Raw genomic sequence first — 15204 nt, forward strand, 5'->3', positions numbered from 1 at the left:
TTTGAGTAATCTTGTCAAAAAAAGAAAATAAGCCTGGTCTGGCATAACCTGCCCTTGATGAGACACTGAGGTTCTTTGTAATCCCAGCTTCCTTTTCTGATCCATTATAATTTCCCCAAGAATTGAAGTCAACCTTACTGGCTACAATTTTGCAGAGAAGGTAAAGGGAAGAGAATAAGCATTTATCAAGTGTCTACTATGTACCAGGTACTGTGCTAAGTGCTTTACAAGTATTATTTCATTTGTAGACTGTTTTCTTCCCATTTTTGAAATCTTCTCCCTTCCAGTCTTGTGTACCTTTCCCTTTTCTCTATGATCTTTCAAATATTTCCGACAGCAGCTCGTCAGCTTTCAGTACCCACTGAAACGGTTCTTGTGCACCAGCTGATCTGATTCATCAAGAACAACTAGGTGTCCTCTTGCTGTGTTCTTCTATTGGGTATCTACTCCCTATTTGTCATTTTTGTTTCATCATTTCTAGTTCAAAGTACATTCTCTTTTACCAAGAAAACAAACACAGAAACAGCTGAACAGCTCTGCCTTCTCTCCTCCATTGTCGGTTTTCATTGCTCCAATTCACTACAAGGAAAGGACTTTTCCCTCAGTTAATATGCCTTTTTTTCTCCCAAGGTAGCTAAACAAACATCCTCTTTGCTCTCCTTAGCTGCTCAGCCAGCCTCAAGTCATTTTGTGCTTTAGAATTCCTGACACCATTTTTTTCAGGATCATACCATGCTCTTATATTTGTGTGCTCTCTTTCTGTCTCTCTGTCTCTCTTTCTGTCTCTCTCCCTTTCCTTCTCCCTCTCCCTCTCTCCCTCCCTCTCTCTGTCTCTCTGTCTCTCTATTTCTCTCTCTCTGCCTCTCTCTGTATGTCTCTCATTCAGTTTTTCTTCCATTTTGAACATTTTTTAATGTTTTGAACATCTTCCACTTTTGAACATTTTAAAAATCTAAGTTGGTTGGTAAGTGCCCTCTACATCCATTTTCTTCAGACAATACTCCTCCCCCCACATCAGAATTGTTTGCCTTTGTGTTTTCAGAATTTCATTCTTGAGCTTCTCCCATTCCTTCCTGGGCTGTTTGATGATGTGGTTGAAACTTAGATCCATCCTTCCTAGTTCAACCCTTTGGTGCCAGGAAACATAAGTCTAATTCGCACTTCCACAGGGCAGCCTTTTGATTACTGCAAGACATCTGTTATGTTCCCTTGAATTTTCTATTATCCAGCTTAAATTTCACTAATTCCCTCAACTGACAAATGGAGTAACCCATTTCACTATGGGATCACTCCAATGGTTAGGAAGGTTGTTATTCCTTTTGGTATGACAGATGGGAGTTATCTATCTATAGAACTTTATCTAAATCTATCTATATGTAGACCGTAGTGATCTATATGTATAGGTTACTTCTGGTATTGTGAATGACAGAGACATAATAAAGATGCAAGCAGGAAAGGTGAGATTATATTGTGTTGAGAGGAAAGATTCTGCTCTTCTTGTCTAAATAACAAGGGAATCAAGGAACTTGCCCTCTAGGGCTCCTAGGAAGAGGTCGATCAGCGACAAAATTTTATGAAGGAATCAGAGTATCTTCAATGGTTTTTCACCACCTTGGTTCAGGCACAACCCCTCATACAGGCTAGGAGCCTTCCTTGTAGTCAGTGTTCACATTCAAAGAGTGAACATGGTCCTTGGTTGGGTCATCGCCATAATTTAAGGAAACAGAGCACCACTGGCCTGAGCAGGTTTTATGAATGCAAATGCTCGACATCAAGGATGGTGATTGAACAAGAGAGGGGGGAGGCAAGCTGCCTGCCAGAGCCATGATGGGGCAGCATCTCCTGGATGCCTGAAACTTCCTGTCTAATTTGCTCTTGCTGACTCCTCATCTTTGGACTCTCGCTGCAGACATGTTTGTCACCTCCCAGGGGGCCCCTTAGATTTCAGCACCCTTTGGATTTTGGCTCCATCAGGGCCAGCTTACCATTTCCTCTCTCCTGGGTCTCCCCTTGGCCAATACACTGCCTCTTCAAAAGGGTTTTTTCCTAAGGGTTCTGTTGGCTGACCCTAATCACCCAGAGGCCTGAGCCTCAGGGGGTGGAGGTTCAATGCATAAAATGTGGAGGAAACATGCATTCTGCCATCAAAAACACATCTCCGGGAGAAAGTAAGGAAGACAACATCCATTTTGGCAAAGGAACAAATAGATGTGAAGACAAGCATAAAGGGCCCATATGCAGACACTGGCCCATTTACCAAAGGACCTGCCCGTCTGCAAACAGGCCCATGGAATTTGTCCAAAGGTTAGGAAAAAAAATTGACTGGGGGAGGTGGGGAAGAGTGAAATTTTAAATGCCATTATTACATTTTAAAAAATTAAACAGACAAAATAATTCATTTTAAATCGATGGAAGTTTTGTTTATTTCATTGTTTTAACTAACTCAAAGTTATTTTGAACTCCATAAAAGTGTTTTTAATGAACACGATTATCTTTTAAACCCTCAACATGGTTGTTTAAACACACTCATGAGTAGGGCCCATTTGCCAATTTGTAGAAAGGCCAATTTCTACATATGGGCTTAAGCCTTCTCTGCTTTTTGGAGTTCACAAAGTTTCTCAAATAGGCAAAATCTTATTGAAGTATCACAAGTACTTTGTGTACTGAGTATGGTAGGTTATATGATTCCTCTTTTAAAGATAAAGAAACGGATGCGGCTAGGTGGCAAAGTGGATAGAAAACTGAGCCTGGAGTCAGGAAGATCTAAATCCAAATCTGGTATCAGAAACTTACTACCTGTGTGACCCTGGGAAAGTCACTTAGCCTCTGTCTACCTCAGTTCCCTCATCTGTAAAATGGGGATAATAATAGCACCTTCCTCCCAGGGTTGTTGTGAAGATCAAATGAGATCCCATTTGTAAAGCATTTAGAGCTGACACATAGTAGGCACTTAAAAAAAAGTTTGTTCCTTTCCTCTTCCCCTGCCAATATAAGTATATTAAGTTTCTTGAATAGGGCCACACAGACAGTAAGTGGTAGAGCTAGGAACCAATCCTAGCTTTGCAGATTCTAAGCCAACCTCTAATCTGACAACCTATAAACAGGTTCAGTTCTATAACAGTGAACATAATTTAAATTTTTTAAATGGAAGGAGGATGGTATAGTAAAAAAAAAAAAAGCAGAAGGAGGTTTGGAAGCAGGAGAGCCCTGGGTCTGAATCCTGACTTCGATGTTAATACCTATGTGGCTGTGAGCGCATCTCATGACCAGTTTGAGCCACGGTCTCCTCATTAGGCATCATGCCACATACGACAAAGTCGCCCCCAGATGTCACGCAGACTATCAATGCTCACTGCAATAATGTCTGTGGCTCGTTTTAGCTGTATCCAAGATGATTTTGTGGAAAGAATTAAATCTGAGCTTTGCACTCAATACTGGAGGGATTACGGTCAAAGGAGGGGAAGATGCTGGTTGGCCCTTTTGTGGAGGAGGCATAGAGAGCTACCAGAAGAAGCCTGATCTAGGCCAGGACCAGCACTAGGAGCTTCCAGAATCCCAAGTCATGCCATGTTTGTCCCAGAGAAGAGGGACTGCCACAGACATAGACACTATTTTTCACCAGGCTCAGGTCTTAGATTAAAATAATCTGACTGTGGGAAGAAAGCAAGCAAACAGGGATCAAGGGTTGATCAGGAAGTGGAAGAGAAGAGAAGGCGTCATCAAGACCTCATTTGGCTGTTCCAATAATAAGCCATACCGTGTTTTGGGGAGAGAATAAAAACCAAGTGACCAAGTCCTCTATATGGAAGATAACACAGCAACAAATTCCTTTTTCAGAATCCTTCAGTCGAAACTCAGGACCCGCCAGTGATTTCTCTTAATCCAGGGAGATTTGAGATGAATTCTTCCCTGATTCTGGTTTTTGGCATTGTTTCCATGGGGTCATCACAATAAGGCACTTGGCAAATTTTAAAACATTATATAAATAACCTTTGTTGTTATTTTAAAAAATAGTAGTAATCATTTTTATCACCAGGTAGTAAGAGACCAGAGAAAGGAGGAAATCTCTGGGCTGAAAACTTTAGACAAACTTCCCAATCTGCCTTGCTCGGTGCAAAGTCCTTTCCCAAGAGGCCTTGAGTCTTGGTACTCAGGACTAGGCACTAGTTTGGCTTAACACTTTTACTGTCTTCAACTGGGGAGAATGACCCACCATATTCCTTCATTTGAAACCCCTGAGTTTATGTAACCACAAACAGATTAACAATTGCTTAGGGGTTCTTGGACCCAGTCACACTGATTTATACTGCTTACAATGGCAGGTAAGGATGTGTCTGGATCTAGTGGCTAGAGAGCTGGTCTTGGGAGAGAGAAGATGGGGGCTTGTTTAAGTCTCACCTTGGTCACAAACTGGCCAGGTGACCCTGGGTAAGTCACTTAATTTGCCATCCTCTGGACATCTCTCTAAGTCTACAATTTGTAGAGAAGTTGCTGACATGCTTAAATAGAGAGTTACTCAGTGGGAGCCCCCTAGACTAGCGAAATCATAGATTCTGACCCTTCCTTATCCCTAAAACATCCTGGGAGAATGGAATGAGGACTGAATTTCTAGTCAGAGGATGTTACTCTGTTCTTTACGACCTTCAAAATCACCTTGTCTCTGGTGGGCCTGTTTCCTTATCTGTAAATGAGAAGGTAGGAATAGATGGCATCTGAGGTCCCTTCCAACCCTAAGTCTATAATTTAATAATCTTAGAGGAGGTTAATCAAAATTTATGAGCCCATTTATTAATTTCTGAGGAATATCTTTTTCTAGCAAGAAGCATCATTGACAAACCACAGTATGTTCATGAGTTGCCTTGCTGAGTGTAGAACTCTAATGAAGGCCAGACCCAATATCTCTACAGAGACAGTCAGAAATGGAAGGTGTCTGAGCCACAGAGAGGAAAGAACTCTGCGCCATCCATCTGCCCTGCCCCTTCCCCATCCATTTACTTAATATGTGATTGCACATTTTAAGAAGAGCCTTGATAAGCAGGAGAGTCCTCGAAGAGGGAGAATAAGGATAGCAAAATGCTAGAAATCTATGGTGAATAGGACTGAGGGAAGGAAATGGGGATGTTTAGATGTTCTCTTAGAGAAGACGCAGCAGCAACAAGAAGAGTGTTTGAATGATTGTTGTAGGTAAGAGTGGACTTGCATTGCTTGGGTCATAGGGCAGATCTGGGAGCATTGGCTAAAATTAGGTAAAACCTCTTCTTGGGTGTCTTGTAGAGGGGACTTTTGTTTGAATGTAGGTTGGATTGGTGGCCTTATGAAGTCCCTTACAAACTGAGATTCTGTGATCCTAAAGTGCCCTGTACTACCCACCATCCAATGTGCTGGGTCTGCACTGGTATAGTACAATTAATCTGGGCCTGGTTACTAGACCAGCATCAGGAATAGGAGGTGAGAGGACATGGAGCGCTATCAGTCCAGAGGAAGTCCCCAGTGACCTTTCCTCCCAGGATGCCCTTGGCGGCTGTAATGTAATGCCAAGGAAAGGCAACTTCCCAAGGTTCAGAATACCAGCATAGGTGCTCTCCATTTTATTCAATGACAAACCAAGAACAGAGAAGATCAAAACATGACATCATTCCAAATACAGCATTTACTAAGTGTGATTAAATAATCTCCAAGGACTACCCCACCCCAGGACCTTCCATTCATTCAATCAATTACAAAGTCCCTGTTCTAAATACTACTCCACCCCTAGGCTGTACCTTCATTTAGTCCACCACAAAGCCCCTCTTCTCAAATGGAGATTAGTTTCCAATCTAAGTAAAGTACATTCATTTGTTCAACCATAGAACACAAAAAGGTCAAAAGTTCCCCACTCCTGGATCACAATTGAATCTACCCCAGAGTTACATCAAGTTTAAGCACAGCACTTAATACCCAAATGGAGGTCTTTTCTTCATCTTGACAGGAGGCAAGTTCTCAGCAATCTTGGTTCCTAGGGAGAAAAGGCTTAGGAAGGCCACAAGATACATTGCCAGTCTCTTCATTAATTCATCCTCTGTCTGCAGAACAGTCCTAGAACCCCTGAAAACATTAGCAGAACCCTCTCCCAGGATTTCTGTAAACATACAACAAGAAAATCCTTCTTCAGGGCTTTGGAACCAACAGCAAGGTTCCCAGACCCCTGCAACAACAGCACTGCCCTTCACCAGTGGACAGTATTCACTCTCTGTCTGCAGGACAGTCTCAGTAGCTCTGAACCAACAGAAAGGTTCCCAGACCCCTGCAACAACAGCACTGTCCTTCACCAGTGGACAGTATTCACTCTCTGTCTGCAGGACAGTCTCAGGAGCTCTTAGCCAACAGCCAGGTTCCAGGACTTCTTCAACAAAAGGACTGTCTTTCACCAGTGGACAAATCTGGCAAAACAACATCAAAACAGACAGACAAAGTACCAGCAAAACAGCCATGTCTCCTCAGTCCTTGGCAGCTCCGGGGACAGGTCTCAAAAGTCCAGGGCAATTCAAAGTGGCCCTCATCAATCCTCTCAGTCTCTCTCTGCCTCCACCAGGGTGCTGCTTCCAAAAAGTTCTTCTGCCTCTCTCTTGTCTCTCCAAATCTACGTCACCAGCTCCTCCCAGTTCAGGACTCTCTTTTAACATCAACAAGTCCATCCCACAGGTGGGATTAACAAGCTCTGGGTTTTAACACAATCAGTTTGAAAACCAAGCCAATACAGGGGAATCTTTATATTCCATTACTATCACAGCGGCTCCCCTTCTTCTCATTTCCAGGGTAACCCCTGTTCTTCTAGCTGGGTTTCTTATTCCCTCTGAGTCCTTTCTCTCCTCCTCTGCCTTTCTTTGGCAGATTGGAGCTGCAGATTGGGATATCATATGCACACCAGTAGCTGGAAAAGTCACACTCATGATAAAGGAGCCAGGCTCATAAATCACCACTCATTCACTTATTCACCTAAGCCAGCAAACGCAAAAGCAAATTCCATTGATTTAACTTCCAGTGAAACCTCTTGGGACATGAGACCCTGGTAAAATCTGTGTGTGGATTGGCTGGATGGGTTCTGTACTTTCTTAGTGAGCTACAAGAGCCCTCCACGCATTCCTTTAAAGGAAGACCTCTCACTAATGCATATAGCATACAATTATGAGAAACAGTATGCTCTAGTGGAAAGAGACCCAAATTTGGAATCTGAAGAACTGGGTTCAAACCTTGCCTCAGTCACTTGCTACCTTCAAGGTCCTCTCTAGTTCTAAATCAATAGAACTAATATTATAAGTCTGTAATCTATAATAAATCTATAATGCAAATATTCTATATTCTGGTTATCTATGTGGATGTCTCATTCTCCCACTCATGAGCTCCAAGAGAGAAAGGACTGTGTTTTATCTAAACCTTCTATCTCTCCCAGGACTCCACAGAGAACCTGGATGTTATTAGTAGGTGCTTAATCAATGTTTATGGAATGAATGCATGAATGAATGAATGTCCTGAAGGATCAGGACATTCACTTAACTTACCAGTTTTCCAGTAACACTCTGTCCTCCTTCATTTAGCCAAAATCCAGGAACCATAGCTGAGAAATAGGGGCCCCAAATGCCTGGCACAAAAATGGGGTTTTGGCTGATCTGGAAAGAGAATGATAAAGCAGGTGAAGGAGGTGAAAGTCTGGCTTGGTCACACATGACAGCTTGGGAAAGAAACCATCCAGTATTGACTTGGTAAAAAGCAGAAAACAAACTGTATCAGTTGTCAGATAGACAAGGGAGGAGAGTGATTCTGGGTTTAAATCTTGCCTCTGAGACGTGTGGTGGTGTGATACTGGACAAGTCACTGAACATCTCAGTGTTCTAGGCGACTCTCTAAAACCACAAATTTCAGGCCAATTCCTAATCTGCTTATCTGTGGAGGGAGTTTTCAATAACTGGAATCCACTCAGGCAAGATCTGAATTCAGTTAATCCCGATTCCAAGTCTTTCTCCCCAATGGGTTATGCCACCTGGCTGCCCCCACCTCTGAAAACACAGGTGCTGACTGCTCCCCCACAAAACGTCCAAAGAGAGTTGATTTGATAATCCAGGCAATAATAATAATAATAATAATTTTTTATTATTTTGGCTTCAATAGATGGAAAGCAGAGTATGAATCTACACAAAAAAACAACAGAGGAGATTGTTCTCTACCCCGGTCACACAAGCTCTGGAGTGTGGGGATTGTGGTCAGTTCTGGGGGGTTGCACGCTTGAGTCGACATGGATAAAGTGGAGTGTCCAGAGGCCAAAGATGAGGCTGGTGGATGCCATGACACATGAAGGTCACCTGAAGCTCCTAGGTCTATTTAGCCTGGAGGAGAAGCAATGCATCCAGCTTCAGGGCTTTAAACAGCCCTTAGGAGGAAAAGGGATCAGCCTGCTTCTTCTGGGCCTTGGAGGACAGAACCAGGAGCAATGGGGTACCCAGGTTTCAAAGAGGCCTTTTTTTCTGGCTGCAGGAAAAACTCCCTAACACTTGGAGCTATCGCCAAGTGGAATCGAACCTCAGGAGGTATCAGCTATCAGATTCTTCTTCAGGGAAGTTTTTCAAGTAAAGAATGGCTAAGCATTTCTTAGGATATTGTAGCGAGGATTTCTATTCGATTACAGGCTGAATGAGTTCAAGGATCTCTGAGATGGCTCCAGACTAAACTCTTAGATACCATACCATTTAATTGCTCTCAGAGAAGCCATTCTATAATGATCAAGTATTTCCAAAGAATTGGAGAGCAGGCCTGAGAGACTCCTAATGCCCTCTCTCCTGAGTACAATGAGCTTATCCAGTGATTTAAATGGGAAAACCAGACCCCAAGAGGATGAAGAATAGAGGAGGAAGGAATGAGATAGATGAAGGGAAAGAAAAGAGAGCAGGAAAGCAGAAGACTTACATTGCATGGTGATTGCTAAGGACCTTTGGTCATCAAGGAGAGCGATTTCAGAGGACCATGGGGAAGACTCAGGCTGAACAATGGAAAAGGATGTGAGAGCAGGTGAGAATCCCCTTGGCTCTCAGTCTGTGAGTCTGTGAATAGGAAGTCACGTGGCATATCACAGGAGGGACTGTGTATTTTTGTTCCTTAGTTCACCTCAACTCTGAGGCCATCAATTTTCTGTTCTGTTCTGTTTGACAGTTAATGAGATGAACCAACAAACAGGAACAGGTATATCTTTAAACATACATGATTCATGGATCACAGATTTAGAGGTAGAAGTGACTTTAAAAACCACGTAGTACAACTTCCACATTTTATGCAGAAGTAAACTGAGGTCCTGAGTTTAAATGATTTGCTTGAGGTCCATCGGAAAGAATATTGGCTCTAGGATCAAAGGACCTGAATCCAAATTCTGCCCCTCATATGAGCTGTATGATCTTAATTAAGTGAAGATCTTAGTTCACTTCCAGGGGCCTCAGTTTCCTCCCATGTAAAACAAATGGATTGGACTAGATGGATCTTGGGGACCTTCCAACTTAATTTTATGCCTTCGAAGGGTCCTTCCTCTTCTAAATCAACATTCCTATGACTGATATTAGTTATAGCTGGTATTTATAAATTTTGCAAAGTATTTTACACGTATGATCACATTGTCAACTTCAATGAAACAACTTCAATGAAGTTCAGTTTCCTTATTGGTAAAGTGGATAGATCAAACTCAACAGCCTCTAAGATTCCTTCTACCTCTAAATTTATGAGCCCAGGAATATCATCTTCCTTTACATTATAGGGGTCATTATGTTAATGGTTTCCTGTAACTTTCCACTCTAGAAACTTCCAGCTTCCTAGCTAATGGGTGCTTTCCTGCCTAGGATATCTGAAGTCAGAAACCAATCAGACCATCTAACAAGGGGAGGTGGGTGGCCTGAGACATCCTTCTCCTGAGCGATCACCCAGTCCTGATCCTGGAATTTCTTATCTATTGACACCCAGGAAATTCTCCTGCCTTCTTCCATGAGTTCAGTGGCCAGATCAAGGTCTTTCTCTCCTCCCCAACTACCTTCATACTGGGGGACTTCAATATACATATTGTTACTTTCTCAAATTCCCTAACTTTCCAGTTTCCTAATATATGTAGGTACCACAATCTACTTCTCCTCTCCACCTGGGTTTCAAATGGAGATATTTAACCTTTTAATCTTTAACACCCATACTTTTAACCATCTTAGATAATTCAGGCAACTTTCTCTACCATCTCCTTCTTCATTGTGGTGTTAGATGAAGAAGTGGTCCTTTTCCCCATCTTTCCATTCACACAGCCATCCCTCCTTCAGGCTCTCATCATCTGTTACCTAGACAACTGCAATGATGTTCCAATTTTTCTTCTTGCCTCAAGGCTCTACCCAGTCTATTCCATCCTCCCCTTAATGGCCAAGGTCACTTTTCTATGGAGCAGATATGACCATTCTCCCCCAAGTCCCAATCAATAACCTCCTTGACTCCCTGTTATAGATAAAATGTAAAATCCTCTTTTTCTCATTCAAAGCTCCTCACAAATTTGTCTCTTCTATCTTCCCAGGCTTCTCTCAGTTTAATCCCCTCCACTCAATCTATTTTCCAGATATACTGGCCTTCTTGTAGTTCCAGGTACAGGACATCCCATGTCCTGTCTTCATGTCTCTGTATTGGATATCCCTTATACGTGCAATGCTCTGCCCCTTCATGCCCCCCTGCTGGTTTCTCTGGAATCCTTCCCAACTCAGAACAGGTACCACCTTTTGGAATGCGCCTTTCCTGGTCATCCCCTGTTGTTTTACCTTCTCATGGGGGTTTATGGGTGTTCAAGGAGGACTAACCACTCTGTTGTGTAAAGGCTTGTCAAGTTATTTTCAGGGCTGTTCGTTTACCTTCGGTGTCCCTCCGGCACTCAACTGCCATCTGTGGCCCCAAGAAACTGCAGCATGCATAGCAGCCACACCATGGTAAACCACCTAGGCAGATGGGCTAAACCAGGGTAACAGAGGGACCTCAAACCCACCAGTGAGTTAGGGGGGTATCTACCCCAAGCATAGGAAGACTTCCTCCAACAGAATGGGCTAATTAGAACACTTGCTCCAACGGCCATGAAGGCAGCTGAAGCTGGTTCCCTGGAGTCCTTAGAACTTGGTCAGACATGAAAGACACCAAGGTTATCCTCTGTACTCCAGTTCATCGCCGATTATCCTGACTTTTGTCCTGCCACTGGACGTCCCACTGGACGTCAGGAACCCTGGAAGAGAGAGTGAGGCTGAAGACTTCGTGCAGCCCTGCCTCACTTCAATCTAGTTCATGCACAAGGCCCTTTGATGTCCTCTTCAAAGTGAACAACAAACAATAGCCTTCTCATTGAGAGGAACTTCCATCCATTCTGTATATATCTGGTATACACCTTACTTATATGTTTTCTCCCCTATTAAGATGGAAAATCCTCGAGACCAGGGAGTGGATTTTGCCTTTCTTTGCATGCCCAGCACTCACAGTGCCCGTCGTATAGTTCGACCTTAATGTAAGCTTGTTGACTGATTCACTGACAAAGATGCAGATTAGGGTCCTGGCAATTCAACCATGTTACTGAATTAGGATGCCAAGCAGACCAGGCCCCAATTCCTTTATTGGAAAGACACATAAGTTGACTCCTGTTTGTCCACAGTCATCTTTGAATTACAGATGCTTCTCATCAGAAAATAAGGGAAAAAAAAAACAGCCAGAATTAACCAAACAAAAAAAAGATGCAGAAATAGACTTCCCAAAACATTTCTGAGCAAGCCTGAGCCCTGGGTTCTCTGGAGAATACAAATAATGGTTTCTGGTTACTGTGTGTTATTTTTTTTAATTAGTTCAATAAATCCCTTACATAGAGCCTAAATGTTTAAAAATAAAATAGCACCATGAAAGCTAATTCTTCCTCTCTGTTTCTATCCATCTCTGTCTCTTTCTGTCTTTCCATCTGTCTGTTTCTCTCTCTCTCTCTCTCTCTCTCTCTCTCTCTCTCTCTCTCTCACACACACACACACACACACACGCACACACGCGCGCACACACACACACACACACACACACACACGCTCGTTTGGGGGCATGGCCGCTATACTTTTGCTGCTGTTTTTCCACTAACTCTGTATTTGGAAAATAAAATGACCGTACTGGTGTCAATAGAAAAAAAAAATCCCCATGATATTTGGATGCCTGTGGAAAGGTCTCTTAGGCCATTGACATCCAACTCGATTGAAATGACCCATTCACCCCTGAGAACTTGCTTTTAGGAAGTTGTTACTTTTAAATCATTCTTTACCTATTATAAATCTACTGTATGGAAGGCACAGTGCTAGAAATGCAAAGAGAAAAATATACTTCCTGCCTTCTAGGAGCTTACATTTCACTGGACTAGTGGTATATCCCATTGGTGGAGATAAAGAAATGCAAAGTTATATCAGGAGGAAGGAGACATTGAATTGGGGAGTGGTGAGAAAAGCATTTACCAAAGGAAGACTCCAAAGCTTTGCATTGAATGAGGCCAAGATCTCAAAAAGAGACCAAGATGAGGAAGGCTGGCATTCCAGACATGGGGGAACCCCTGTGCAAAGACACAGTGGCAGGAGATAGAATGCCATGTATTGGATCAATAGTCTTAACTGGCATACAGTGTGTGGAGGAGAAAAATATGAAACAAGACAAATGGCTGACCAGAGCCATGTCTTGGCCACCTTAAGAAATAATGTAATGAGTACTTGAACCTTTCGTGGGTTCACAGCAAATAGCCATTGAAGGTAGCCTATTCAACTTTGGGATGGTTCCAATTTTTAGGAAGTTTTTCTTGCTAGTAATTCAAAATCTTTCTCTTGGCCACTTCCATTCATTGTTCCTAGGTATACTTTCAGGGGTCAAACAGAACAAGCAGAATCTCTCCTTCTTATGATAGCCCTTCACATACATGATGAAATAAAATATTTCCTTATTTCTCCTCTGTCTTCTCATTTTCATGGGTCAACACTGAGTTCCTTTGACTGATCCTCATATGACATGGATTCAAGGCATAGAAACACTATCACCTTCTTATTCCTAAAAGTGATACCTCTCTTTTTTTTGAGGGGTGAAGAGGAAAAAGGATTAAAAAAATTGTTTTTCTGTTATCGAATGCTTATTTTTTTTCTATCACTGATCCCCACACTCAACTGGAGAAAAGAGAAGACAAGACAAGATATAAAAGAAACAGAAAAACACAATCAGAGGAATCAGAGGGCTTGAGTTTTAATTCTGGTTTTGTCACTTCATTTTTTCATGCTTCGTTTTCCTCATTTGTAAAACAAGGGGATTAAACTGTATAACTTCTAAGATTCTTTCCAACTCTGTACCATAAGATAACACATTGTTGATGGTCATGATAAACCTTAAGGTTCTCTCTTTTTGTCTGGGGACCTTGGAAAAATTAGAAACCTTTCACCCAAGGGCCCTGTCTGTCTTAAATATTCAACCTAATCATTTAAGTTTGAACAGTAGTTCATGGAAATTAATCATAGTCATATCTTATGGGGAGAAAGAAGAGGAAATTTTGTAGGTCCCTCCATTAACCAAAGAGTTTCCAAGTTTGAGATAGGGAAGGCCAGCCAAAAACTGGGTTCAAGTGTCCTGAACTATTTGTAAAGCATTTTGGAGTTGTCTAACTTTGAGGTCCCCAATCCCCTTCATTTGGAAACCCATGTGTAATTTTAGTGGAAATGTAATCCATGTGTTTCTCATTCAATTGTCCTGAACTAACCAAATGTTGCTTGGCGAGAGCTCTTTAATAGCCAAGAAACCTTGGAGCCTTTCTCAACCTCCCAACATTTTGTCTTCTCCCTGCTATAGGCAGGCAGTCACATTTGGTCAGGCAGACACGAATGGAGATCCCAAATTAGTTTTCCCTGGGTTTTGGATTTACAGTTCCTAAGGGCTGAGCAATTTCAAATGTCAGAGAGATGGGACAAGGCATTCTTGAACCACAACCATGGTTTGAAACTTAGACCTCAGTTGCCTTGCCTGTAAAACAAAAGGGGTGGGATGGATGACCTCCAACATCCTTCCAGATCCAAAACTGTGATTCTAGGAACCTACAACCTCTTGTGTTACTGTCAGTATCAACCCTCACTGTAACAAATACCACAATTTAAAAAAATCATTCTTCCTGCCTCTGTTCTATAACCCTCTTCAGTCCATCCTCCACATAGCTGCTAAACTGATATTCTTAAAACCACAGGTAATTCCGCTGCTCAGATATCCTCATTGGCTCACTATTGCCTCTAATAGGGTTTTAAGAATATTTTTGCTAGGTGTTATGGAACCCTTTGGCAGTCAAGTGAAGACTATGGACCCCTTCTAAATTAAGTTTTTAGATGTACAAAGCAAAATATACATAGGGATTACAAAGAAAGTCGATTGTATTGGTATACAATTATTAAAATATTTTTTAAATATTAATGGACTTGTGGGTTAAGAATTCTTTCCTAGGCTAAATCTAAGTCAATTTAATCTAAGTAACCAACTCTGTGAAAAAAATTGATATCTTAGACTTTTATTCAAGTAAGACCCAATTCTCTCTGGTCGTAATACTGTATTAAAGTGTAGAATTATCCTTACGAGAGACAGAAAGTAGAGAAGTCCTTGGCTTTTCCTCTATGAGCTCAGTCTCTGTAGCAATTGAGACAAAACTTCATGGGATCATAGATTTGAAGCTGGAAGGGGCCATGGAAAGTCATTTACTCTAAACCCCTCATTTTACAGATGAGCGAACATCTGGAAAATGAGAAGGGAGAGGAAGAACCAGACGGAGAAAGTAACTTACCCAAGGTCGTGAAGGACACACACACAGAGAAACAGAGACACACACATACACACAGAGAGACACACACTTACACTATATATGCTATATATGTCATGTCTATGCACATGTCTGTCTATCCACCCCCCTATCCATTCATCTACCCACACATCCATCCATCTAAATATCTATGTATCTGTCTGTATGTCTCTCTGCCTATTTCTATCACCATCATCTATATGTACAGCTACATCTATCTATCTGCATCTCTGTCTGTCTGTGTCTGCCTATTTCTATCTCCATCATTTATATGCATAGCTATATCCATCCATCCATCCATCCATCCATCCATCCATCCATCCATCCATCCATCCATCCATCCATCCATC

The 15204-nt window shown here is 42.0% G+C and overlaps 1 protein-coding gene across 8 annotated transcripts in view; it reads right to left on the reverse strand.

Annotated features, from left to right (window-relative positions):
• LOC138165296 (FGGY carbohydrate kinase domain-containing protein-like) overlaps positions 1-15204 on the reverse strand; it is a 545803-nt gene that overhangs the window by 138436 nt on the left and 392163 nt on the right. For all 8 annotated transcript variants that reach the window (XM_069093464.1, XM_069093465.1, XM_069093467.1 and 5 more), the window contains one exon: positions 7539-7646. In XM_069093464.1, the coding sequence (XP_068949565.1) occupies positions 7539-7646 (108 nt within the window). The remainder of the gene's footprint in view (positions 1-7538; positions 7647-15204) is intronic.

This window comes from Petaurus breviceps, unplaced genomic scaffold (genome assembly GCF_028583685.1).
Source record: "Petaurus breviceps papuanus isolate PSGF00001 unplaced genomic scaffold, PetGlider_PUasm1.0 208, whole genome shotgun sequence".
Taxonomy (NCBI): Eukaryota; Metazoa; Chordata; class Mammalia; order Diprotodontia; family Petauridae; genus Petaurus; species Petaurus breviceps.